Below are 25,839 nucleotides of genomic sequence, written 5' to 3' on the forward strand. Positions count from 1 at the left end.
AGGGAGTGGGGGTGAAGGGTATGGGGGACTTTTGGGATAGCATTGGAAATGTAAATGAAGAAAATACCTAATAAATAAATAATAAAAAACGAGTAGTGAGGGAGACTACAGTGGAGTTCAGTTCAGTTTCGTTTAGTTCAGTTAAGAATGGTTGAGTTTAGAGCAGTTCAATTCATGAAGATCAGAGGCAATCTTTCCAAGTTGAGCAATTCAGTCAGAAACCAAAAGAAGCCAGTTTGAATCAGTTGGAGAGGAGTTTGAACCAAAACACTTGAATTGAACCAGCCTACCAGAGTTCTGAAAGCTAGAAAGGGTGTGTTTATTCAGTAGTAAGTATCTGAGGCTAAAGCATTCTAGGCCTAGGTTTGCAGACAGACGCTGGGAGCTCAAGCTTTCAAGGTCCAGGATTGCTGAAGATGAGATCGTGTGGAGACTAAAGGTGTCCAGGTGTAGACCTTGAGATAGTCAGATAGAAACACTCTAGGCTCAGTCAAAACTGTGTGTTCATAAAGCTTTAGCACAGGTCTCATCTCATCACTTCATCTGAGAAAATAAAAGCAATATTTACATTACAGACTTGGGAGTGATGCTCTATGTGAAGATAGTAATATTTAGTAGTTACTTTTGGTATTAGGCTTTAACAAACCCCAACTATAAAGTGAAAGGCTAAAAGAAAGTGGGACCCGAGTGTAAGGCATCTTTTCTGAGACAGGGAAATCATCCTGAGGAGTGTTTCCAAGATAAAGCGTGAATGAAAAGGAGAACGGTCACTTGTTCTGTGTGACAGTAAAGGCGTATTGATTATGTAAATATGTATAAATGCAGAAAAGCCCTATGAGCAACCAATTGTCTTTTCTAGAGCCCATATCTCTTGTTCCTCTTCAACTTATAGCTCAGCAATTAGCTAAATATGGATTCCTCAACTTTACCCCAGATTCAGCCCTGTGACATTTGGGACGTATTTATCTAGCCTCAGCATATTGACCTTTGATTATCTTTATCACAGCCTACAGAGTCTAGAAGAGAGTAAGCAATACAGAAAGCATCTAAGGAGACTTGATGACCCAAGCCCCACTTGATCCACTCACAATCTAAGAAACGTGATATACTGAAATGGTTTCTAGGTAGCACACATATTTATAGAAATCCCAGCAGCCAACCATGCTTGCCATCTAGTAGGCCACTCATCCTTGGTAAGAGACACTGAAATGAACTCCTTGAATTGAAAATTGATTTTAAAAACTTCTTTACAATTTGATTTAAAAAGCAGACATCTGGGAGCCACTGAGATTTTCATTACTAGATAGGTGGTGGTTTTGAGGAATAGGTTGTGTTAAAAAACCATACCTCTTCTTGCAATGAACTTCAAGCGAACGGATCAAATTACATTTAGGTAACTATTTAGTTTCCTGTCTTCCTCTCATCTGATGTCAATAATGAAAAGTTAATGATATTCAATTTACAGAAAACTCCCTATGAAATATGCCTAGTTCCCTAGCTGTGTTGTATTAGCTACAGGAAGATTCTTTAGACTATTTCCAAATCTTGCACACGAGAGTCCCTTAAGTGCTTGGCCACACTCCCATTCCTTATGCCAAATTCCTCCTGAAAAGTTTTTCTCAGCTGCAGCTAGGTAGATGAGACAGCCGGACTACAAGAGCTGACTGTCTAGAAACAGATTCATTTTTTATTAAGCCTATGGGGAGAGGAGGGAGGAAATTCTGCAATCCCTTTTTAAGGCATGCTGAGGCCAAGGACACATAACAGCATGGTCGTACCTGTCAGAACAAGGCATGTCCATGGTATTGCAAAGAGATGACAAGGGTTATTTCCGAGTGTGCCTGTTCAGAGATGTCCTTCCTCCCTCATCTGTAAACAATGTAGGGGTATAGTAGGGAGGATGCATTTTTCTCTCAACTTGGGTGTGTTTCTTCTTTCTCTGGAGCCAGTGGCTCCCAGACCATGTGAAGTAAGCACTCCAACTGACAGACACAAACCAGAGAGCATATCAATTATTTGGCTGGTTCAACAAGAAAGAAATTCAGTCAGTCTCTGTGGAGGCTTGAAGGTGTCGCCCCATAAGGATGCTCTCTCCACTGTCACCTGCTCTCAGTATTATATATCCCATCCTGACCGCAGATGGACCTACTCTGAGCAATCCCATAAATCTCATGATAATGTGGGACACTGAAATAACAGGCAGTACAAGGTGTAAAACAATGCCAGGCATGAGTAAACCTTCGATAAATATTTACGACACAGACTGTGCCGATCACCCTAATTGGTCCCATTTCTCCCTATTGTTTCACACAGCAACGGTGGACATTTCACTTAGTCTGAGCTTATAGAATGCAATCAGAAAGGAAGTAGGATACCTTTAGGATTTAAGAGATGCAATGGTCAGAGATTTTCCTCTTGCTGACCACGATAGTCTGTAGTTAGCAATACATCCTGCTTCTCTGGTAAAGATACTTCTCACCAAGTGGAATGGTCAGTAGAGATACAATAGGAATACGTGTTGTGTAGTTTGCTTTACCTCAAAAAGATTTATGTTTTAGAGACTTGGGCCTCAGTGTAAATGATATGAAAGGTGATGGCACTCGTAAGGGGTAGGGAGCAGTGGGCAAGCCTTAGGGCTTGGAAGATAAAAGATGTTCTTATTGGACCTGTATCTGAATCTGATTAAGAAATGTAAGGGCTTGGAGAATTTGCCTCAGAGGATAAGAGCACTTCAAGGTGACCTGGATTCAGGTTTTAATCGATGCCAAGTGGTGACTGCTCACAACTATTTGTATCTCCAGTCCCAAGGGATCTGACACCCTCCTCTGCCCTCCCTAGGCATCAGACACTTATATAGTACACAGACATACATGCAAGCAAAACACCCATACCTGCAATGTAAATAAATACTTTATAAGGAACAATGCTGTCTTCCTAACTTTGCAGTGACCTCTTTCTCCTACAAACACTCCATCCTCACCACGAAGTCACAGCACTGTCCATGTTGTGTGATTTATTGTGTTTTCAAAATACACTTAACTTTTAAACTGACCTAACTATCCTCTTTTCTTCTAGTGTGGGAATGGTGTTAATGCTGAGGAAAAAAGAGCTGAAACATCCTAGAGATTCATCAAGTGATTGTGACTGAGTGCTGCTAAAAACATAGGCAGAAAAGAACACGTTGTGAGGTCTTGGATGGGTTCTGGTAGACACAGATATGCCTTGAACCCTTGTGGCTCAAACAAACTAGCAGAAGTGGGTGATCTGTCTGGTTTTCACTCATAGTGGATAACTCCGACATAAATGTATATTTCTATATTGGCCCAAGGACTCAAATTTTCAATTAGGCAGTACAGATAGGTTCTAAAGTTAGAAACAATGCCCTGTGATCTTGTGAATTATAGGTAGCTGTTGTGAATAAATACTGCCTGAAAGCCACAGAGTTTTCTTTAGTCATTAGAAATTGCTACAATATTTATAAAGGTGCAGGATCCGCAGCCACTGTCACCATATCACCATAGCTTTCAAGTGAATTCGGTTTTTCTGCTTTTACCATGTGGATTGCCTAATACAGTGTTCTGTCCAGTTTCTATAACAGCATTTTTTTTTTGTTTTTGGGTTTTTTTTTGTACTTTGTTTTGTTTTGTTTTGTTTTAGTTGATCCTGAAGTTAACCCATAATTCTTTCTACCATAAAGATGGGATTGGCAGCATTTCAGAATAAACAAACATCTTAGCAGGAGTTTTAGGACTTAGGCACATGCAGTGATTTTCTGCTAAACAATTTTCTTCAAATTCTGTGAGATTCACTTACAGTTTCTTTTTCTGGCATCATGTGTTCAAAAAAATTTAAAAGCTTGAAAACACTCCTCTCTACAGTCTTTTTATGGAATATCTTAGATTAAGTCTTAAATCTGCCATTTAAATTTTGCCTTGGTTTCAACTGCTATTTTTAAGGTTAACATAGTAACATATCATGAATGTAACTTGATTATGGTGGTAGCAAGTCTACCCAGATAATGGAAGAGTTTATTTTTGAGATTATTACATTTTTCTTTTACTTGTTGTTTTGAATTTTAAAAATATGTCCATTTATGAAAACTTTTCTATTTTCTTACAGGAACATCAAATTTGAATGAGGAGGTAAAATTTTAGATAAAAAAATGTGGGCCATGTGTGTTGGTCACAATAGATGTGTGTGTATGTGTGTGTGTGTGTGTGTGTGTGTGTGTGTGTGTGTGTGTGTGTGAGAGAGAGAGAGAGAGAGAGAGAGAGAGAGAGAGAGAGAGAGAGAGAGACTAGGAAATACAGAGATTTAATTACATACACAGTATTTGAAGCGACTTCAGATAGAAATATCACATGGGTCATATCATAAGTAGAATAAGGGAAACATTTAAAGGGAACATCACCATCAGAAAGCTGGATCCGGACATCCTAAGAGAAGGAAACTGAACTTACAACAACAACAGGAAACTTACTGCTTCCACAGAAAGCATTATTCATCTCCATCTCTCTAAAAGACACAAAGACTTTCTAGGATCTGAAGTCTTCCAACCGACGACTGTATGTTATATTATGTCATTGTTAATTCTGGTTAGAAATTATTTGTTGCTATTTTCTGCTTAATAAAGCAAATTGAGGCTGCCCCAACTGGTTATTGTATGTGGACAAATGGATTGCCCTCCCTCTCATCTCTACTGAGCAATTTCAGCTTGGAGAAAGATGGTAGTGACTGCCTTTGCACCATTCACGGGTAGTGTGTATTGGCCCCACCAAAATTTAACTCTTTATGTAACTGTCCCACACACATAAAGGATGAGTTAACACCAAAATGCATAAGTAGGTGATGTCAAATCAGTGGAAAGCAGGGAGTTGAAATAGTTTAGCTCATGATGGTTCCCCCAGTGACCTCTAAATTAAGGGCTTAGTCCTTACCATGGCAGAGTTGGCAATTAAAGAAAACTTTATCAGGAAGGGACTAATGGAAATCTGTCAGCAATTGAAGGCATTCTTGAGGGAGTGGTGGAACCCCTCTCTTTTTCTTTCCTATTTTTGTTCCACTTCACTTCCCAGCTATGGCATGAACACTTGGTTCCAACACTCCCCCTCCAGAGGTCTACTAACCTTAGGATTACCCACCATGGACCACTGCCTTCAGAACTATAAACCAAAGCAACACATTTCTCTCTACAATTTGATTTTCTCAGGTTTGTGTTACACTAGCAAGAAGCTGACTAATGTATGATCTTTCAAGATACCCCATCGACACATATATAGTATTCATATTGTGCTTTGAAGTATATTCACATAAAACAGTTTGAATAATATGTTGTGTTAATTAAAACCAAAATAAGACTCCATGAAGCTATTCGTAGCTAGACTTCAGTGAGACTGTCAGGTAGAGTCTGCCTTAGGCAGCTTCCTAACTGAGCAATCTTTAAAGGGCCATGTCTATACCCACCAACATTTGGAGCAGACACCCTTGTTCATCCATCTCCTCGACTGTCTACAATATAAAAACATCATGTTCAGTGTTACGCCTTCAAACCTGAGCATAGGACAGGTCTGAGAGGGGCAGGCAGTAGTGGGATTCAAAAGAAAGACAAGTGACAATGATGCAATCTTCTGTTCCTCACAATGAATGGAAAGTACTAAAGAGCTGAGGTTTATATGTCATCCCAGTGTTAGCCCAGTTTCTGTTCCTGCTGTGTGTGTGTGTGTGTGTGTGTGTGTGTGTGTGAGTGTGCAGGTCCACATGGATGTGCATATGGAGTTGAGAGATACACCCAAATGTTACAAATTATGTGTATCCACCTTTTGATGTTTTCAAGACAGGGTCTATCAATGGCTTGGAACTTGCCAGCAGGCAAAACTGGATGGCCAGTGAACCTGGACTTGGAGTCTGTCTCCACCTCATTTATGCTAAGATTTTATGTGTGAACCATCATGCTACACTTTTTGCATGGGTCTTGGGACTGAACAGTTGTCACTACGTTTGTAAGCACTTTACTTATTCAGTTATCTTGTTCATACTTTTGGCAAAATACCCAAGATGTAGCATGAACTGTTTTTCACTAAGGTGGAAACAACTGTTCATGCAATCACCTGTACACATGAGTCTTCATTGTTATCTATGCATTTCCTGAAACAGTTTTTGAAAAACACACATTGTACCTTCATCCTTTAAGATCCAGCATATCCCTTTTCTCATGGTTCTAACACTATTGCATATGTAGAAGGCTATGGATCTGCTTTTTCAAATTATTATTATTCATTTTATTCATTTGCATTTCAAGTGATATCCATCTTCCTGGTTACCCCTCCCCAAGCCTCCATTCCACCTCACCCCCTCTCTTCTGCTTCTATGAGGGTGCTCCTCCACCCACTCACCCACTCCCACTCCACTGATCAAGCATCCCTGTATGACTAAGGGGCCTCTCCTCCCATTGATGTCAGATAAGGTCATCCTCTGCTGCATATGTATTTGGAGCCGTGGATCCCTTTATGAATACTCTTTGGCTGGTGGTTTATTCTCTGGGAGCTCTGGGTGGTCCAGTTAGTTGATATTGTTCTTCCTATGAGGTTATAATCCCCTTCAGTTCCTTCAGTCCTTCCCCTAGCTCTTCCACTGGGCTCCCCAGTCTCAATCTGATGGTTGAGTGTGAGTATCTGCATCTGTATTGGTCAGGTGCTGGTAGAACCTCTTAGGAAACAGTCATACCAGGCTCCTGTCAGCAAACGCTTCTTGGTGTCACAAATAGTTTGCAGTTTGTTGTCTACAGTTGGGATATATCCCTAGGTGGGGCGGTCTCTGGATGGCCTGTTCTTCAGTCTCTGTTCCATTTTTTTTTTTTTTTTTTTTTTGCCCCTGTCTTTCCTTTGGACAGGAACAGCTGGGTTGAAAATTTTGAGATGGGTGGGTGGCTCCATCCCTCAACTGAGGGCAATGCATATCTATGGGAGATGGACTCTATATGCTTTCTCTCCCCTTTGTTGCAATATTCCAGCTAAAGTCATCCTTGTTGGGTTCTGAGAACCTCTCACTTCCCTGACATCTGTGACTTTCTTGTGGCTAACCCCAGTTCTCCATCCTCCACTGCTACATATTTCTATTCAATTTACTGACCCTCTGTACTTCTCTCCTGTCCCTTCCAGTACCTGATCCTGCCCCCCCTTTTCCCTCCCTCTTTTCTTTCCCTTCCAGGTGCCGTCCTCCCTCTACCTCTTGTGATTATTTTATTCCTCCTTTTATGTAGGATTGAAGCATCCACACTTTGGTCTTCCTTCTTCTTAAGCTCCATATTGTTTGTGAGTTGTATCATGGGTATTCTGAGCTTTGGGGCTAATATCCACTTATCAGTGAGTACATACCATGTGTGTTCTTTTGTGTTTGGGTTACCTCACTCAGGATGATATTTCCTAGTTCCATCAATTTGCCTGCAAATCTCATGAAGCCATTATTTTTTAATATCTGAGTAGTACTCATTGTATAAATGTAGCACATTTTCTGCATCCATTCTTATGTTGAGGGACATCTGGACTGTTTCCAAGTTTTGGTTATTATAAATAAGGCTACTATAAACATAGAGGAGCATGTGTCCTTGCTATATGTTTGAGCATATTTTGATATATGCCCAGTAGTGGTATGGCTGGGTATTCAGGTATAACTATTTCCAGTTTTCTGAGGAACTGCCAGATCGATTTCCAAAGTGGTTGTACTAGCTTGCAATCCCACCAGCATTGGAAGAGTGTCCCTCTTTCTCCACACCCTCACCAGCATCTGCTGTCACATGAATTTTTGTTCTTAACCATTTTGATTAGTGTAAGGTAGCATCTCAGGGTTCCTTCAGGTTTGCACCTGCACCTGGGAGTGGATGCTGTGCTCCTGCCTCTCCCAACCCACCCACACCCAGAGATAGCTTGACCCCCAGGAGTTCTGACACACCCTGGATCTGCTTTCCACTTTCTATAGTTAATGGACAATCATAAGCAGGTCTCAAGAACTGATGACAGATAGTTGCTCCAGGAAAATAATGCTTGATAATGTTTTTATTTAGATAAAATGACAAAATAATAGAAAAGTTATAGGAACCGTACATGGAGCTTCTATACTTCTTTTGACTTGAATTAGATAAAGTTCCTCCATTTGCCCCAGGTGTGTACACAGGCGACACAAGTGAGTGCGATCATACATCATATGCTCATGAGAGATGCATATAGTTCCTTCACACCGCTTGGGTTAGAACTAAGGACTGCCTAAATGCTAGACAAGTGCTTTGTCACTAAGCTCTATCTCCATCTCTAAAAGACGGTGGGGAATTAATTCTATTTACTGTGCAAGCATCTGAATCAGATTATTACTAATGTAGCAACTACCTAACTGCACAGCTTAAGAGGATGACATCCTGTTTTGTGCTTTCTAATTGTCTGTGATTCCTATTAGTTCCCCTGTATTAAATTTTAGTTCCAGAAAGAGAGGGTATTTACCTCTTTACTGTCTTCATAGATTTTCATTGAACTTCACATCATTGTGACATCATAAATAGACCTTCGCAAGGCCTGTGATACTCTCCAACATCAGTGCGACTGTTTAATGAGCCTTTAAACAGCCTTTAAAGAAATCCACTGGAATAGTTTAGTCGTATCCCTTGGAAAAACTAGAGCTAGGTAATGATGACTGCTTGGAGACTAATGGAGGTAGAAAAGGACTTTTAAACTAAAGTTCTTTTCAAATATACACATAGAAAGTCAGCGTGTCTATAGTTCTGCTAATACTGATTCAAATACTCAACTGTGTCAATCTCTCTTGGCTTTGAAGCTGGTCTTGTTTTAAAGCCACATCCTTTTACAGAATTCACACTGGAGCTCACTTGGGAGGGAGTATAAACTGTCACAGTTAGCAATACAATCCAAGCTTCATGGGGAAAAAGCCCTTACCAGGCATGCACAGTCCCTGTGTTCCACTCACAGAATCATACATACATGCACAATGGGAAGGGAAGAAAGGGAACTTGAGAGGAGGGCATGGGAGGGAAAGGATATTAGTTCAAACTCCAGCAGAAAAAAAAAAAAGTTTAGAGTTCTCCACAATGAAACCATGGGGGGGGGGGAGCTTTCTTCATTGATACTAGTGGTTCCTGTAGAAAATATTAGAATATTTTAACTAGAATAACACTTCACAGGCGTACACTGAATAATAACAAAATTAGATTCCTAATACATACACATACACTAAAATGGTCAGTAAAAATACTTAAGAAGCTATCAAAAAAGACAAAATGGAGCCTCATCTTCTACTTCTGAGTTAAAACGTTTCCCCTTGGATTTTATGGCTCAACATGGCAGTAGAGGATCATTTATACATGTATGTTTGTGAATAGTTTACCACTGTCCTCTACAGCAGGCTCTCTGGATGCAAATGTTAACTCTATGACTTTATTAAATTTGAATATTATTGCATTTTAACTAGGGTTACTATAAGTCTTTGTATTCTGATAGTTTTGCTATTCGTACATTTTACGTGGATTAGTAGGAAGTACATTGTTGTTACGATTAATTAAAATGTTTTATTACATATAACATCAAAAAGAAAAGTATTTGCTGTATTATATAGTGTGCTATAGAGGATATTTTAAATGACAAAACATGAGAATATTCTTTGATACTTGTAGAACTATCTTATATCACATTTCATCTAATGTCTAATTGCTTATTTTCTTTTAAAAAAAAGGAAAAGAAATCACATACATAGGCACAAAGATGTAGCTGGAAAGGTGATGCTGGTCTATTGTGCTACATATGACACGATTAAATAAGGAAATCTAATTGAATGTAGAGTCGAGAGGCTGGGAGTTCTTGCAGAACTAAACACTGTTGTTTCTATTCAGAGATTTTACAGGCGACACTATCACACACACATACACTTTAATAACCACAGCTTGTGCTGGCCACAGGCCATAGGTGAACCCATTACTTCAACACTTAAACTTGACTACAGTTGCCTGGAATATGTACAATGTGCTGGATTTTGAGTGCAGGTAGTGACTGTTCTAGAACACAACTATGCCCCCAAAAGTCACAGGTCACTTTTGAGGTCTGTTTCTTAAATAGAAGAAGGTTGAAGCGCTGAAGTGAACACTTTTCTTTTCCATCTTAAATGGGAGACAGAGGAAACCTGTGTTTAGCCTCTGTAATTTTAACACTGATTTTTTTTATCTTCTGTAATCCTAAGGTCAACACAGAGGTTCTGCACACCTTCAAAGGCATCAAACATAAGAGCATGTGGCTCACTAATCTATCCCTGACGCTTTGCCTAAGAAGTTGGCGTTTCCATCTTCCACATCTTTATCCTGGAACCATGGTTTGGAATTAGGTCCTTGATGGTGATAAGCATCCAGAAAGTGACAGATCCCAGGAATGTCACTAGGGAAGTTTGGTGGAAGCTCCTCCCTTGATCTCGGGGTGAACACAAAGCCAGGACAGTCTTTGAGTAACCTGAGAACAATTTAAATAAAATGGAAGCTTAATGCTGGCAGAAACACTTGGCAATTCAGGACAAAAAGACAACAGAAATAAATGAATATTAATACTAGTCTTATTAGGTCTTAAAGGATTTCCATAAGTCAATAGTCTCATAAAAGAAATACTACAATGAGTAAATTTCATGGAAAATTCTACTCACTCATAATTTGACTCAGATTAAAAGACAGATTGATTATATGATAATTGGGGATGGTGTGATTTATGTAATAGTAGAATTCCTAAACACAAAATTGCCTAGGGTTTTAATAATAACAAGCACTTATCATTTTAATGCAATTGAGAAACATTTCCTAAGTTAAAAAGAATGTTATTGTTCATTCATTCATTCATTCATTCATTCATTCAATCAATAAATACAACTGAGAAGAAATCCTGGGCAAGAAGTCATGAAAAAAAAAAAAAGGTAAAATGATAAAAATGATACAACAGTTACTTTTTGAAATAGTGATAGATTTTTAAAAATTAATTCCACAAAGTTAGGACTTAAATGTACTTTTTGGTGGGACGAGGTTATTTGAGACCATGCCTCATGTAGCCCAACCTAAGGATGACCTTGTAGTTCTGAACCTTCTGCCCCCATCTTCTAAGCACTGGGATTACAGGCATGCACAACTACTCTTCCTTTTGTGCAGTGCTAAGGATTCACCCCAGGGCTTCAAGCATACGAAGCAAGCACCCTGTCAGGGGAGGCACACTCTCAGCCTACAATGAATTTCAATTGCTCATGTGACCATCTACTATTTGGTGCACATTTGTGTAACAGGACTTAAATATAAAGGGACAGCAAGACTTGACAATAAGCAAGATTTTATATTTTCAAGAGACTAGATAGTATGATACTCTTGTGATCTGTAGGCATCTAGAATAGTTTCTGTTACTTGGGGGTTTCCATTAATTTTTTTTTTAATAAGACAAAATTTGCGGAGTAAATGAAAGTCTGTGGATGTGGAATGGCTGCTTATTTTCTGGCTAAATGTGGAAAGTGTTACCACAGTACAGGAAGTGGTTGGCTCAGGTTGACAGCTGTACATTTTCAAATGTACAGAAAGAGAGGCCTGCATTCGTGGCTGTTGTTATTTTGTTTTTGGATTCTTTTTCTTTCTTGTTCATTTTTGTTTTTGTTTTTCACCCTACTGGAGATTGAACTTAAGGACTCATGCATGCTAGGTTAGTCCTTTAACACTGAGCTATGTCTCCAGTACTTCTTTAACATTTTAAAAAAGGTTTATTTATTTGTGTTTTATGTGTATGAGTGTTTTTTCCACATGTATACTGTGTTGTGTATATGCCTGGTGCCTACAGAGGCCAGAAAAAGATCCTGGAACGTATGGAACTGTAATTTAGAAAGGCTATAAGCTACTATGTGGGATGCTAAGTACTAAATCTGAGTCCTCTGGAAGCAGCAACAGCTCTTAATTGCGGAGCCATCTCTTCAGCCTCCGCCTCCTCTATCCCCCTTTATGTTTTCATTTTGAGACAGGGTGTCATAAATTTCCCAGGCTCGCTTTGAATTCACTGTATCCAAACAAGCCTTGAACTTGATCTTGTCCTGTCTCAGCCTCCGAAGTAGCTGGAATTTCAGGCCTGTGCCACCTCACACCCTAAGAGGTCTTCGTGTTCCTAGATGAAGTTTACAGTTCCTGTGTTATGATGTCACCATTGTTGGTCCTCAAGAATACAGACTAAACCATTTAATGATCTGACAGTTTTGTCTGCTGAGCCTTCCTTGTTCCTACTGTTCTGAAACAGGGAGTTTACCCCTTGTCCTTGGTTTCAGGGGGTGACCCTCAAACCCTGAGAAATGTCCTGAGTTACAGAATTCTTGTTATTTTCTATGAGCCCTTTGGATTTCACCTCAGTTTATGCTAATGAGGGGATTCAGAATGAGATCAGGATTCCAGAAATATTGCCCAGGTTAGGAGTGGGCTGGGCCAGGGGACCCAGCCAGCAAGCCAGTCCACCCTCCCTCTATAAGGGAAGCAGGGAATGAAGGCATCAATTCTTACAAGAGTCTCCTGGTTATGACCTCACTGCTGAGGCAAGAGCCAGTAACAAGGTCCAGATTGCATGGGGAGAGGCACGGGAGCTCTGCATTTGGAGCTCACCACATGTGCCTTTTCATTTGGCTAGTACTGATTTATATTCTTTACAAGTAAGGTGTCCTGGATTGTTCAGGTAACACTTACCTGGATCTGGCCAGCGTGAAGGAATCAGAGGAACCTCATACATGTAGTTAGCTGGCCAAACTGTGATAGCCCAAGCACCCCTGAAGTGTGGCTGGTGTCTGATCGTAATCAGGTTTGTTAAATACTACCCCTATAAAATGTTATAATTATGTTAACTCGGGGTAGCTTCTGCTAGAATTGTACCAAAGGATGTCAGTTCACATCTGAATACCCACTGATAGACTGAGAAGGTTAACACACATTCTGAGTAAAAAGTTGTGGAAGAAAATGCAATGTCTGTTAAGAATTCATGCTGCAATTGTCTCCCAAGGACAGTGAAAGCCTTAAAGCACATTAAAGTAGGAATGCTAAAGATGTTCATTCCATTCTCCCAGAAGATCGCCAAGAGAGAAAACAGGGATGGAGGATGGACTAAGATGACAAGTTTGTCAAGTGAGATGCATGCATTTCAGGTCCTTAGTGCCATCCATACCTGTATGTGGTGGGGCTGACATTGATTTTCCGAGGCACACTGCAGGATTCAAATTTGTTAGCCAGAGTGACATTGTTTCCAAACAGGCAATACCGGGGCATCTTCACTCCGACAACTCCAGCAAACACTGATCCAGAATGTAGTCCAATTCGCATCTGAAGGCAAAACAGCAGTGTCCCAGGTCACTGCAAAGTCACCTCTCACCTGACAGTTTTCCTTGAGTGTCAATGCTAGATGTTCCTAAGCAGTAACTAATAACACCACACCCTTTGAAAGCCCCAGTGAGCCACCTTTGCCCATGCAAGGCCACATTCGGAGAGCAGAGTCAGCGGGCACACCTGCTCACTCTGCTCCACCAGGTGGTCAGCTTTACCCCACCTGTCTTTAACATCTGGAATAAATATGTTCTCAGGCCTCTCTGGATCACTGCAGCAGAATAACAAAGAATCTATAGGCTGCTCCCAGGAACCTGTGTTGTCCTTTATATGAAAGAAAGATGTCCTTTTATATTCTAGAAGGAAATTCTTGAAACAAAGACCAAGAAGGACATACCTGTGCTTCCAGATATTCAGAAGGCTAAAAGGGAGTAACTATAGAACTGTGGAGTTTGAGGTCAGCTTGGGCAAGGCAGATAGATCCAATTCTAAAATAAAAGGGATATCTAAAAAAAATATTTTGCTTAAAGTAACTTTATGTCAAACCCTAGTCCTTTGCTTAAGTGACTAGGACCTGGGAAACAAGAATTTAGTACTGAAGTGAAAATGACAGAGAACAAAGAAAATCTGAGTGTCTGGGGTCCAGATCCCTATATTTACAATCTAGACAGTCTAGACATGGGGACCAAAAACTCAGACCCACACTTCATAAAACCTAGGCAATGCTTAAACAGAATGCATAGTCTGGAATGGAACTTAGAAATTATGAATGGTCAGAGGAGCTTTCGAGTGAAATATTTTCTCCATATTTTGAGCTATATGCTGGCTATATACTAGAGGATAGTCTTGAATGTCTGATTCTCCTGACTCTACCCCAAAATGTTGGAAATTACATGAAATATTGTTAAATGAGCTATTCTAAAAGATCTAGTTCCTTGATACAGTGAGAGGATGCTCACATTCTTTAACTAACTGCTACAGTACACATTATAACTGATCGTGCGAATGTCATATAATGCTCATTATTTCCAGGTTCTATGTCTAGCTGGCCATTTGAAAAGTTTTCTTAGCTATATGTACTTTTAAAGAGTGGGCAAAACTCAGTCATTTGAGGTACTGCTTTTAATTAAAGGGCTCTGTTTTCAATTTTAAAAATTTATTTACTATATGGATGTGGTGGCTCATACCCTTAATCCCAACACTTCAGATGTAGAGAGGCAGAGGCAGAGGCAGGGGCAGGGGCAGAGAGGCAGAGAGGCAGAGAGGCAGAGAGGCAGAGAGGCAGAGAGGCAGAGAGGCAGAGAGGCAGAGAGGCAGAGAGGCAGAGAGGCAGAGAGGCAGAGAGGCAGAGAGGCAGAGAGGCAGAGAGGCAGAGAGGCAGAGAGGCAGAGAGGCAGAGAGGCAGAGAGGCAGAGAGGCAGAGAGGCAGAGAGGCAGAGGCAAAAGCAGGTAGATCTATGTGTTTTGAGACTAGCCTGGTCTACATAGTAAAAGTACCAGTAGTGGTAAGGGAAATGCCGCAGCGAGTTCTGGCGGTGAGAATACAGTTCTGGAGAGTCGGCTCTCCTCCTACCTCTGAGTGCTGAGAATAGCACTCACCAGGCTTGCTGAGCCGCCTTTCCAGCCCAAGATTTTTCTTACTCTTACAAATAACTTTGAGTAATTGCGGCAAATGAGCAAGAGTCATTTAAGATGGCATATTCCAACCCTCCATCTTTCAAACCAATGCACTAGGTGAAGCATCCTGATGAAGACCTGCATTCTGTAGTTTTGTTTCCCTCTGGTTATATCCTCATCTATAACACATGGAAGCAGATGAGCCTTAAAGCCAGAATTCCACACTAAGAAGCAAACTTAAATGTCTACTGTACCTAGGTTTTCATCTTTAAGAGAAAATGGATTTACACACCTAACAATTGCACAATATTGAATTGGCTATAAAGACATCCTTAGTACCACTCTATTGAGGTTTTACTTTCTTGGACGTATTCCCTAGAACCAGTTTCTCTATGTATATCAATGTTCTAATTGGTTTAAATGATGACTTTACCCTAGTATTTTATTATTTTATTTCATAAGTAGTGTTTAAGTCTATCTCTTCACAGACAAAGGCAAGCCCAAGTGTTCCCCCACACAGCTCCCTCTCTCCTTCTCTACCTCCCAGTCTCACCTTGGCCCTACATTTTAGAAGAAAAGTTCACCTATAACATAAGATGAGTAACATGTCTGAATGGACTTCTTCTTTTAGGAAAAAGACAGTGAGATAGTAATAGGCAAAGAGAATTTCATCCTTCAGGAGGTCTTGAAGGGGACCTTCTAGGGAAGCCTTCCATTTGAAGGTTCTTTTGGTATTGCTACTTTCTCCACCTAGTCTCTGGGACTAAGCAAGGAAGGTTCCTACTGTGGGTCCCTCTCTTTCTTGCCTCCTATAGACTCTCACTGGGAAGTCAAGTTCTCAGTCCACTCAGTTCTCCAAGACTGAGTGGCTGAGAACGAAAGAGGACTGCCGTAAGGAGACACACATAGGTGACTGTACCAGAGCATAGCACACCGTTCCAAAGAAAACTAAACAAAAGAAAAACAAAAGAAAAGAATAAACCACCAGGGAAACAGTTTTTTTTTTTCCATGTGGAAACCAGATAAAAATTAAGGGACTTCTGATTGCTGAATCCAAGACTTCAAATCTAGCCTCTCAAGGAACTTGGCCAGACTTTAAACTGTTGTCTCCCAGTTTGAATGAGGCAATGTCTAAATCACAAGATGCAGCCCTCTCTCTATATTCATGTCTCCTCTGTGCTAAAAGCACGCCCCACTTAGTCCTGTATTGTTATCTGTGGGTGCCTAAAACCATCAGATATTTCCCAGGACATCAGTGAATAGACAATGAAATACCTCTTTTCTGTCTCACTTCACAGGTCACTAACGTTAACCCGTTATTACCCAGGTAATTATCTTTAAAGCTAACTATAAATAATTCTCCTAGCTACAAAACTAAGAAAAAAAATACATTGAGACAACTAACAAAAACACTACCATTTGCCAGGCAGTGGTGGTGCATGCCTTTAATCCCAGCACTTGGGAGGCAGAGGAAGGCGGATTTCTGAGTTCAAGGCCAGCAGAGTGGTCTACAGAGTGAGTTCTAGGATAGCTAGTGCTACACAGAGGAAACCCTGCCTCAAAAACAAAACAAAACAAAACAAAACAAACAAACAAAAACAAAAAAAACCTACCATTAATCACCTGGTATGGATTGGACATATAAAAATAATTTATGTCACAATTATTCACCTTATTGATAACAGTCTAGATATTTTTACTATCTATTTGATGTTATGAAATCTCTTACCAAAATATTTTTTAAAAACCCTCATGTTTCTTCTCTAAATACGCAACAGTAGAAACTCTACAGAAACTAAATCTGTTCATGTGAGATGCTGTGAAGCCTTTAAAACACAGTTGCAAACTATTCTACACTCATCGTCAGATTTGGCATGTCCAATCCCTCCTATGTGCAGATGTGTGATAGAGCTGAACAATAAAATAAGTGGAAATGGCTTTGTGTGCTGTGTAAGTTTAAGTCATAAAAAGCCATGCAGCATCTACCAGTCGTTCACTGGGATGTTAGCCACCATGGGAAGAGTATGACTACTCTCATCCCACCATGTTAGAGCATGGAGCATGTGACTAGACAATAGCAGGTGATACCAGGATTTCTACCCTCCTACCCAACAGGCAGGTGGAGTGGATCCTCCCGTTTAGGCAGTACAATCCCAACTCTTCCATGTGCCCTCATCTTCTTGGTTGACTTGGAAGCATTCTATCTCATTTAAACTCATGGTGCACAAAATCAGTATACATGGCTATGGATTTCTGCTAGTAAACGTTGGGGAGTGTGTGACACAGCAATATATAAATGGTCTAACAGCTGAATTTGAAAATGTTGTGAAGGCTTAAACACACAGCTTTCTCTAAGCTTATAGAAGGCCAATGCTAAACCTGTCTTTACTATAGCTTTCTTCTTAAGTTTTGTTGACTTTCTTAAAACTAGATATTAAAAAGTTGAGTGTATAGAAGTCTGGGTTATTTCAATGGCCCATTGCTGAAAAGTAATAAAGTGAAAAGTGTTCTGTAAGATTAAGTAGTAAATTTACTATAAGATAAAACTCTGGTCAAAGCACCAGATTTTTGACAACCAGCTAATGTGCAACAAGTCACGGCCTTACCTTGATAGGTTCTCCGTGGGGAGACATGACCTCATTGGAGAGCTCCATCATCTTCAGGGCCATCAGTGCTATCTGGACAGCATGGGTGTCACTCTCTCTGTGCAATCCACCTGCCACACAATATGCATCCCCGATGGTCTCCACCTAGATACAATATAATTTGCCCCGTATAAATAAAAGTTTAGAAGAAGACAGCATAACAGAGGCATACAAGAGAAACCTCAGTGCTCATGCCCTAAGGAGAAGCAGGGTAAGTGGAGGTGTCAGAGCAACTCTTTATTTCATAAAATGCATAAGGTGCCAACTTCTGACTTTAGGGCAGTGAACTGAAAGACATCACAATTTGCAAAAACTCTATCAGATCATCAGATGGCCTCTATTGCAGATTTACTACTAATCATGTGTTCTTTTCTTAAGGCAAAACAACAACAAAAACTATATAAAATGGTTTTTATATAGACAAATGGATTTGTTTTTTTAGTTTATTTTTATTCATGATTTTATATTTATGTATATGTGTATTTGTAACTCATGTATGTGTGAGTGCCTACAGGTGCCAGAAAAGGGCATCGAGTTCCTTGGGGCTTGAGTTACAAGCAGTATTGGGACGCCCAATGTAGGTGCTCAGAACTTAATTCATGTCCTCTGGAAGAACAGGAAGTGCTCCTAATAGTGGAGATGAGACACTTCGCCAACCCATAGTTTGAATTTCTAGTAAGTCATAATAATAGGATCAATTTCCCATCACATATTCATACATAATGAATTTCCCATTCATACAAAACTGCATTTTGTATGAATTCATCATCCCAACAATGTTATATGAATGCAATAAAAGAAGTATGATGTAAAAATAAGACATTACTAGGAATAAAAGCAAGAGTGATAGGGCTTTTCTGCAGGATTTCTGGGCATTTTGACAATTATTAAAGGCATACATGGATATTAATCACAAAATATTAAGCCAAATTGTCAGCTGGGGGATGAAAGCAACAGTGCTCAAAAAGATATTCAAAAAGAAGCTGCTATGTAAATTTGAACTATGCTTACTGTCAACTTTATTGTTATTTCCACAAGCAACGTTGTATCTGTGAGTGGCTACAGAGAGCTATATGCTCATTTATCAACTTCTATATGTAATTCTTATCATTTAAGTAGTTTAACTTCTCCTTTCCTTACACTATGCTATCCTCATCTAAAGTCCGTTATGAATTTTAAAAGTAAAAAGAAAGCAAAGGGAAGGAGGGACAAACATTATGGTAACTTCAGAGAATTTCTACTATTGCTGGAACAGCTACAGTCCTTGGGACGCCTCCAGAGTTGTTCTTATCTTGATTCTTCTAAGGTATGACACTCTCTTCTCATTGTGCCTCTTGCTCAAGCACACTAAATGCAGTCTCCCTTACTCTTCATCTGCCTAGAACAAACAGTAGATACCTGTTTGCTTATCATTCATGCCCTTGAAACATCACATTATTAGAAGCGTCTGTTTTAAGTCTTATGTAGAGCTATGATTTTTTAGCATCTGTAACTCTTCTACTCCGTAATCAGCTTTGTTTCCTCCCAAACATTCCATTAGCTGGAATGCTATCTATGGCCACATATTCTTCACTGCCACATTAGGATGTAAAGCCACTGAGTATGTTCACTGGGTTCATTGCACCACCTGAACCCAGTAATGCACAAACAAGCAACACCTTGGTTTTCCTCAGTCATCCCAAGGCAAAATTTATCATAGTGTCTCAACAAAACATTTCAGAGGAATACTTCTTCCTAACTGTACTGCAAATTAGGTGGCTATCCCCTCCACTGCAGTCATATTTTATGTCTGCTTGAATATCATGCACACATCTTGTGAAGACTGTACCCGGACAAAAATCCCAGCATAGAGGAAAAGATGAATCAATGAAGTTTTTGGTATTTGAGTGCTGCTGGAAGAGGGGAAGTTAGTTTTCATTAATGACATGACACCTGATGTACTGAGCACACTCCATGGGTGGCTCTGTGCCTAGGAATAGTTGGCCAGCCCAGACTGAACTCAGTGGATTTTAACAAAGAGACAAAGGGCCATAAAATTGAATGAGTAGAAAGGCGGGAGAGGTTCAGGGAGAGAAATGCATATGATCAAAATACTATGTATGAAACTCTGAAAGAATTCTTTAAAATGTTTGAAAACCAGACCCTTCTCATTTATCATAAGCTATTTCCAGCTATTTTCATGCAGAATTGGAAATGAGGAGACAGTGGATAGGAAGGCTGGGGAACCGTGATTGGTGGTGAGATCTGACTCCATCTGCAGCCAGGTAGCCAAGCAACTCTGTGAACAGGCTCTTTCTGGGGGCGGGGGACGGGGGGAGATACAGCATAGGAGTCCTTAATAGAACCAGTGCAACTAGAAACAGGGGATGACAAGTACTTCTTTGGCACACACGTTATCTGTGTGATGAAAACAGACTTGCTTCTCTCTGTTCTGAGAGAGCAGCCATTCTCCACGGACACAGCTAGAAATCAACAGTAAATCCCACAAGAGACCATCAAACGGAACTGAACTGGTGCCAATTATTTTATCTGTAATTATACAAGGGCCTCTTCCTCACCCTCCCTCAAAAGAAAACTCAAAACTCCCTCAGATTTCCTGTAAGAAATTTCACAGGACAAGGGCTTCTAGCCTCTCCACAAAAAAGAAGACAGGGTCTGCCCATTCCCATAAACATTATATGCTTCTTCCCAGCACTTAATATCCTTTATATGTTGGGCTGAACTCTGGAGTAACCAACCGCTGTGACAAGCCGAACAGATGATTTCAGAGGAAGATGAGACAGTTACTCTTACTGCTACTGTCTAAAATCAAGCAAAGCAGTGTAAGCCAGTAACGCCTTTTAATTGAACAAAACTGGGAGGACTGGAGATTGTAGTTGTTTCCCTTTTATAATATCTGTTTTAAAGAAATTACATATTTGATATCTAGGACACGCTTGTCTCGTCAGACCCTCAGTGTCTAGACAGACACCTAGGTGTTCCCTGACACCCCTTAAAGAATCCTGGGTCCTGAACCATAACACTTAGCATCTACAAAATCTTTATAATGGTTCGGCTCACGAAGATTCTGAGACGCGGTACGTTATTCGTGGCTCTGGAGGGGGCTATTGATGTTGCTCTTTTAAAATTGGGGAGATCACTCTGCTCACAAAGCAAGAAAAGGAGAGGATGGAATCTGAAGGTGGGGATCTTTAATTTGAGTGTATCTGCCTTTGATGGAGGCGATTAAATGTCTGAAGTAGCTGACTTTGATTTCCTGCTAACTTCCTATGAAAAGCATCAAGTCAACTGTGCATTGAATTAATCTATTTTGGGACAGTTTGTACAAATCTTTTGTATCTTTAAAACTAAAGAAACAAAGGATAACGTCCCCCTCTGTGAATCATACCTTTAATTAGTTCTTGTTTATCTCAGTTTCCATAGTTAAGAGGCTGGTCCATGGATGTCTAATCTCTACCTTCTCACTGTAAGAATCATCCATTCACCCTAATCTCGCTTCATTCTATGCTCATTTTTAGAAGACAACGTGGCAGACCTCTCCGGGAACAATTAGTTTGTACAGAGCTATTTCCATCTGGAGAACACCCACATAATTAATGCACTATGCCTGACCCCGGATTTAGCCTGTGTGACCCAAATGCAGAGAGCTATTCATCAGCACTGGTGTTCACTCGGGTGCTGGGCCTTTCCAAGGTCACAGTTTAGGCCTGCTAAACTGTTCTTTTTCCACCTTCCCTACCTTGTAGACATCCAGCTCTCCACACTGCTGGTCAAAGCGAGTGTAGAGAGCGTTGAGCATCGTGATGACCTGCAGAGGTGAACACTGAGAGCAGATAGCAGTGAACCCTACGATATCTGAGAAAAGCATGGTGACCTCGCTGAATTTCTTGGCTTGCACAATTTGTCCTTGCCACAGCTGCTGAGCAACCTCAGAGGGGAAGATAGAGCACAGCAGATCCACTGTCCTCTTCTTCTCCTCCTCCAGGGCTTGGTGGGCATGCTCCAGGGTTGCCTTCAGCTTCCCCAACCTCTTCTTGAGGCCATCTTGAGCCCGTGCCTGCTCCCCTATCAAGACAACATCCCTCAGGGCGTTATGAATTGGGATGTCGGACAGATAGAGCCCCCGTCCTGTGAAATCTTCCAGCCTGTCCACACATGGTGACCCTAAGAACAAGATGGCACTGGATTCAACGATGTAGATCATTTGACCTTTGAGATCCATAACCTGCAAAGGAAAGGAGAACCTGTTACCATGCATTAGTCAAGTTTCCCAATCCTTTCCGAAACCAGAGAGGAAATGGCTACTGGGGTAATCTTTTTGAGTCTGGCATTAGAAGTGGGTTCTGAGATCATCCATTTTGTTTCCAACTAGCTAAAGAAGAATAGACTTTTTAATCACTTCAGTTTGGTCTCAGTTCTGAAATTCATGCAGACATTTGAAGAATATACTAGGATATGCTACACAGAAATGATGAGCTGCTCTGAGCATGAAGAATATACTAGGATATGCTACACAGAAATGATGAGCTGCTCTGAGCATGAAGAAACAGTCCTTGTTCTAAGGCCCCATGAAGCAGCACATGGGTGCTGTTGCCTGCCAAATTTTCAGACTGTCAGGTAATTAACCTGCAGTTCCCACCTAGCGTGGTGCTTATAAAAGCCTGGTTTGCATTCAGCCTGCCCTTTTCCACCGTTTGTTCTCTCTTTTCTCACTATGGTTTCTTCCTCTCTCTCTCTCTCTCTCCCTCTTTTTTTTTTTTTTTTTTTTTTTTTTGGTCTTCTATTTTAGCAAGCTTCTCTTCCCCTAAGAGTTTCTTGTTCCATCTGGCAAGCATAGGAATTAAAATGTCTCCAAATATGTATCCAAACTTTTCTTTTCTTTTTTTTTTCTTTCTCTAGACTGATAGAGAAACTTATTTTGGATGTGATTCTTTCTCCAGGGATTTTAGCCTAAGATAGCTGGGTCTTACAGAAGAGACCATGTCTGTGTTTCAAGTTTGCCTTCAGCTTTTAACAAAGGCTGTTCTCCAAAACATAAGGAAAAGTATAAACCAATGTACAGACACAAATGTACCCAGAGGGCCTTGCAAGAGGTAACGCTTAAAGAAAAGGTCTTGGACCACACAATTCACTTATTTACAACATATGGAGAAGTATACATGCATGTGTTTACAGTATATCAGAGTTCAAGCCAGCCAAGTACTCAGCAATGGGAGACTGAACAAATAAAATCAAGTATAACTACTCAGTGCATGTGTTCATCAATGAGAGACTGCACAAATAAAGCAGAGCATAAACACACAGTGCAATAAACTACAGCCTCCAAAACACTGAGACAGACCAATGTCCAACAGCAGGGGTGGATGACCAAATTCCGTCCTTCAGTGACAAAAGTAGTTGTAGGGATTTGGTTCTGTTGCTGTAAACATGTATGCATGCACACACACACACACACACACACACCACTTCTCTTGTATTTTGTAATGTGCACGCCATTTTAAAATAACAAAATATAGTTTTTGGTAAAAAAAAAATAACAATATGGCTGTCTTCATTTTGAGCAATAGTCAGTGCACCTGGAGGTTTGTTTTCCTAAGATCACTGCTTATCTATCTATATGAAGGGCGTCGTCACCACAGAGTTGGTAAGCTTTCATTCCCGAGATGAAGTAGTTAGTAAAGCATTTCCTTTCTTCTACAGACATTCCGTGGGAATTCAGCAATTGGCTCACTCTTCCCGGTATTTATATATTGGTTAAAATTCATTTACTCACTTCTTATAGCATACAGCTTTGTTCTTACAAAGCAATTCCTTTTATTACTCAAAGACAGTGAGTTATTTGATAACAATCTAAAGCAGGTTTTCATAGGAACACTTCTAGCTTGGTTATAAAGCTCTCCATTTTGATTTCATATTTGTTTACTTATCTTTAGTGTCTTTACCTCTCTCTCTCTCTCTCTCTCTCTCTCTCTCTCTCTCTCTGTGTGTGTGTGTGTGTGTGTGTGTATGTAAGGGCATCCATCTAGAAACTACTTGTAGGAGCTGTACTTCCTTCCACCCTGCACTTCCAGGAACCAAACTCATCCCAGGTTTGGAGGGAAGCACTTTACTTACTGAGCCATCTTGCTCTGCACCTTGTTTTGAGATAGGGTCTCATTTACCTGGAGCTAGCTTTGAAATGAATATGTAATCAAAACGGCTTTGAACTTCTGATTCCTCTACCTCCTGACTGATAGAATTAAAAATATGTGATATAACCCAATCCAGTTTTACAGGATGCTGGGGATCAAACCCCAGGCCTACCTGCAGGTCAGGCAAGCATTCTACCTATGAGATGTGCGTGTCCACAATACCACTGCAATTTTAAGAGGCAAATTGTATTCAATAAATACTTGCAATCAATTAAGTAGGCAGCAAAAACGGATGTAGGAAGAAATTCACTTGTTAAATCATTTTAGAATTTTAGACAGATTTGTTAGCCAAATAGCGTCTGCTCATTTGTCATGTGATTTCTTTCCCTTCAGTATGAAACAATTGGTTTTATTTTGAATCCGCGTTACATTTTCCTTACCCTTGACGATTTCTTCACCGAGTTATCCCATCTCCTCACCCGGATGACAAACTGCATGTTCAACATTGTCATGATGCCACTAAATGTCTGGTTGATTTTGGGAGTTAGAATTTCAAAGAACTCTTCAAAGTTGGGCTTCCCTTGGAAGTCCCTCTTGTTCACCAGCCTTCTGATGCCGTTACCCAGCTGCAGGATGGCCAGGTCTCGGTCCAGCATGAAATGGAACGGGAAAGTCTTGCAGAAGAGCGAAGCGGGGATCACTAGCGAGGACTGGGGCTTGCCTGGGGACAGGGACGGCTTGGTGCTCTTCACATGAACGGAGTAGAGCAAATAGGGCTGGTTCACAAACTCGGTACAGTCACTTCGGAAGCAGGGAGGCATCAGGGACACCTCCACGTGGCTTTCGTACAGTATGCGAGCAGCCGCTTTAATGATACCAGGGAGAAGCAGGGCTGTGGTTCTCTTCGGGAAGAAGTAGTAAACATTTAGAAAGTCCTGGTCCTTGTCCAGGCATAAGATGGAGGCATCTTCCAGTCGTCCCCGCCTCTCCGCCTCTTGGCAGTGGCTGCTCTGCTTGAGGAGCGTGCTGAAGCTATTTAGAAAGTCCTTCAGGGTGCCGCCAACCACGCCCAAAATGTGCTCATCTTCCTCATAGCAGATCTTGAACAGCTCCTCGCCCAGAGAGTCTTTGAGCGCCTCCACTGGGGCACCTGCAAGCACACAGCACAGTCGGCCATCAAGTGGGTCAGCTCAGAAGAGGGTGGCTGGTGCTTCCACATGCAACTGCCCTTGATTAAGACTAACTTCCTTTACTGTTTTCAGAGTTCTAACTCAAATCTAATGCTCACACTCAGATTATCAACAAAAGTCTCCTTTTAGAACTCTTGTGACTCTGAGCACCAGTCCACAAATGGTTTATGTTGAACAGAGAATGCGTAGTTAAGTGGAATGTGTGACTTTTTAATCTCTCACAAGTACAACTAGAGTTCCAAGGTTAAGTCCATCTCAGAGGAAGCCTATCTGTCTTTCTCTTAACCACACAATGTGTTTCTGCTTAAAGTGTACTCTACCCAGAAAGGTCAGAGTATACGCCTCAGTGTAAGAGTCACAACTGAAATGAATTTAAAACATGAAACTCAATTACATTTGGAGATGATTCCATGATAGTTTTTTTGTTTGTTTGTTTTTTGTTTGTTTGGTTTGGTTTGGTTTGGTTTGGTTTTTTGGTTATTTGATGTACCCTGAGTGAAGATTTCCATGAATTATATCATTCACCTTCAGCATCTTCTTCCTAAGGTTCCTGCTTGTCTCCATATTCTGGGTACTATATTTTTTATCATTTCTTTTGTGATAATAATATAATTGCATTCTATCCCTTACCTTCTTTGAGATCTACCCATACACGCCTCCTTGATCTCTTTCAAACTTATGACCCCTCTTTTTCATTAATTGTTGTTACATACATATACACATCTGTATATTCACATATATCTCCAAAAAAAAAAACCCTGCTCAGTTTGTACTATGTTATTTGTATGCATGTTTTCAGGGCAGGCCATTTGGTACTGGGCGACATATTGGTGCGTTCTTCTCCTAGGAAGACTATTCCTACTACACTGAGGATTTCGTAGTTGCTTATAGTTCTTTGT

The 25,839-nt window shown here is 40.6% G+C and overlaps 1 protein-coding gene and 1 non-coding gene across 4 annotated transcripts in view; both read right to left on the reverse strand.

Moving 5' to 3' along the window:
* Positions 1–8,023: 8,023 nt before the first annotated feature.
* Positions 8,024–25,839, reverse strand: part of Gucy1a1 (guanylate cyclase 1, soluble, alpha 1) — a 53,520-nt gene continuing 35,704 nt past the window's right edge. For all 3 annotated transcript variants that reach the window (NM_021896.6, NM_001356988.1, NM_001356987.1), the window contains exons 5-9: positions 24,191–24,900; positions 21,359–21,844; positions 17,581–17,724; positions 13,203–13,357; positions 8,024–10,496 (exon numbers count right to left, since the gene is read on the reverse strand). In NM_021896.6, coding sequence (NP_068696.2) covers positions 10,292–10,496; positions 13,203–13,357; positions 17,581–17,724; positions 21,359–21,844; positions 24,191–24,900 — 1,700 coding nt within the window. In that variant the 3' untranslated portion in view covers positions 8,024–10,291. The remainder of the gene's footprint in view (positions 10,497–13,202; positions 13,358–17,580; positions 17,725–21,358; positions 21,845–24,190; positions 24,901–25,839) is intronic.
* Positions 21,844–21,906, reverse strand: Mir7010 (microRNA 7010). The gene has a single exon (NR_105977.1). It is a non-coding gene; the product is annotated as a microRNA 7010 (primary transcript).

This window comes from Mus musculus, chromosome 3, assembly GCF_000001635.26.
Source record: "Mus musculus strain C57BL/6J chromosome 3, GRCm38.p6 C57BL/6J".
In the NCBI taxonomy this organism is placed as follows: domain Eukaryota; kingdom Metazoa; phylum Chordata; class Mammalia; order Rodentia; family Muridae; genus Mus; species Mus musculus.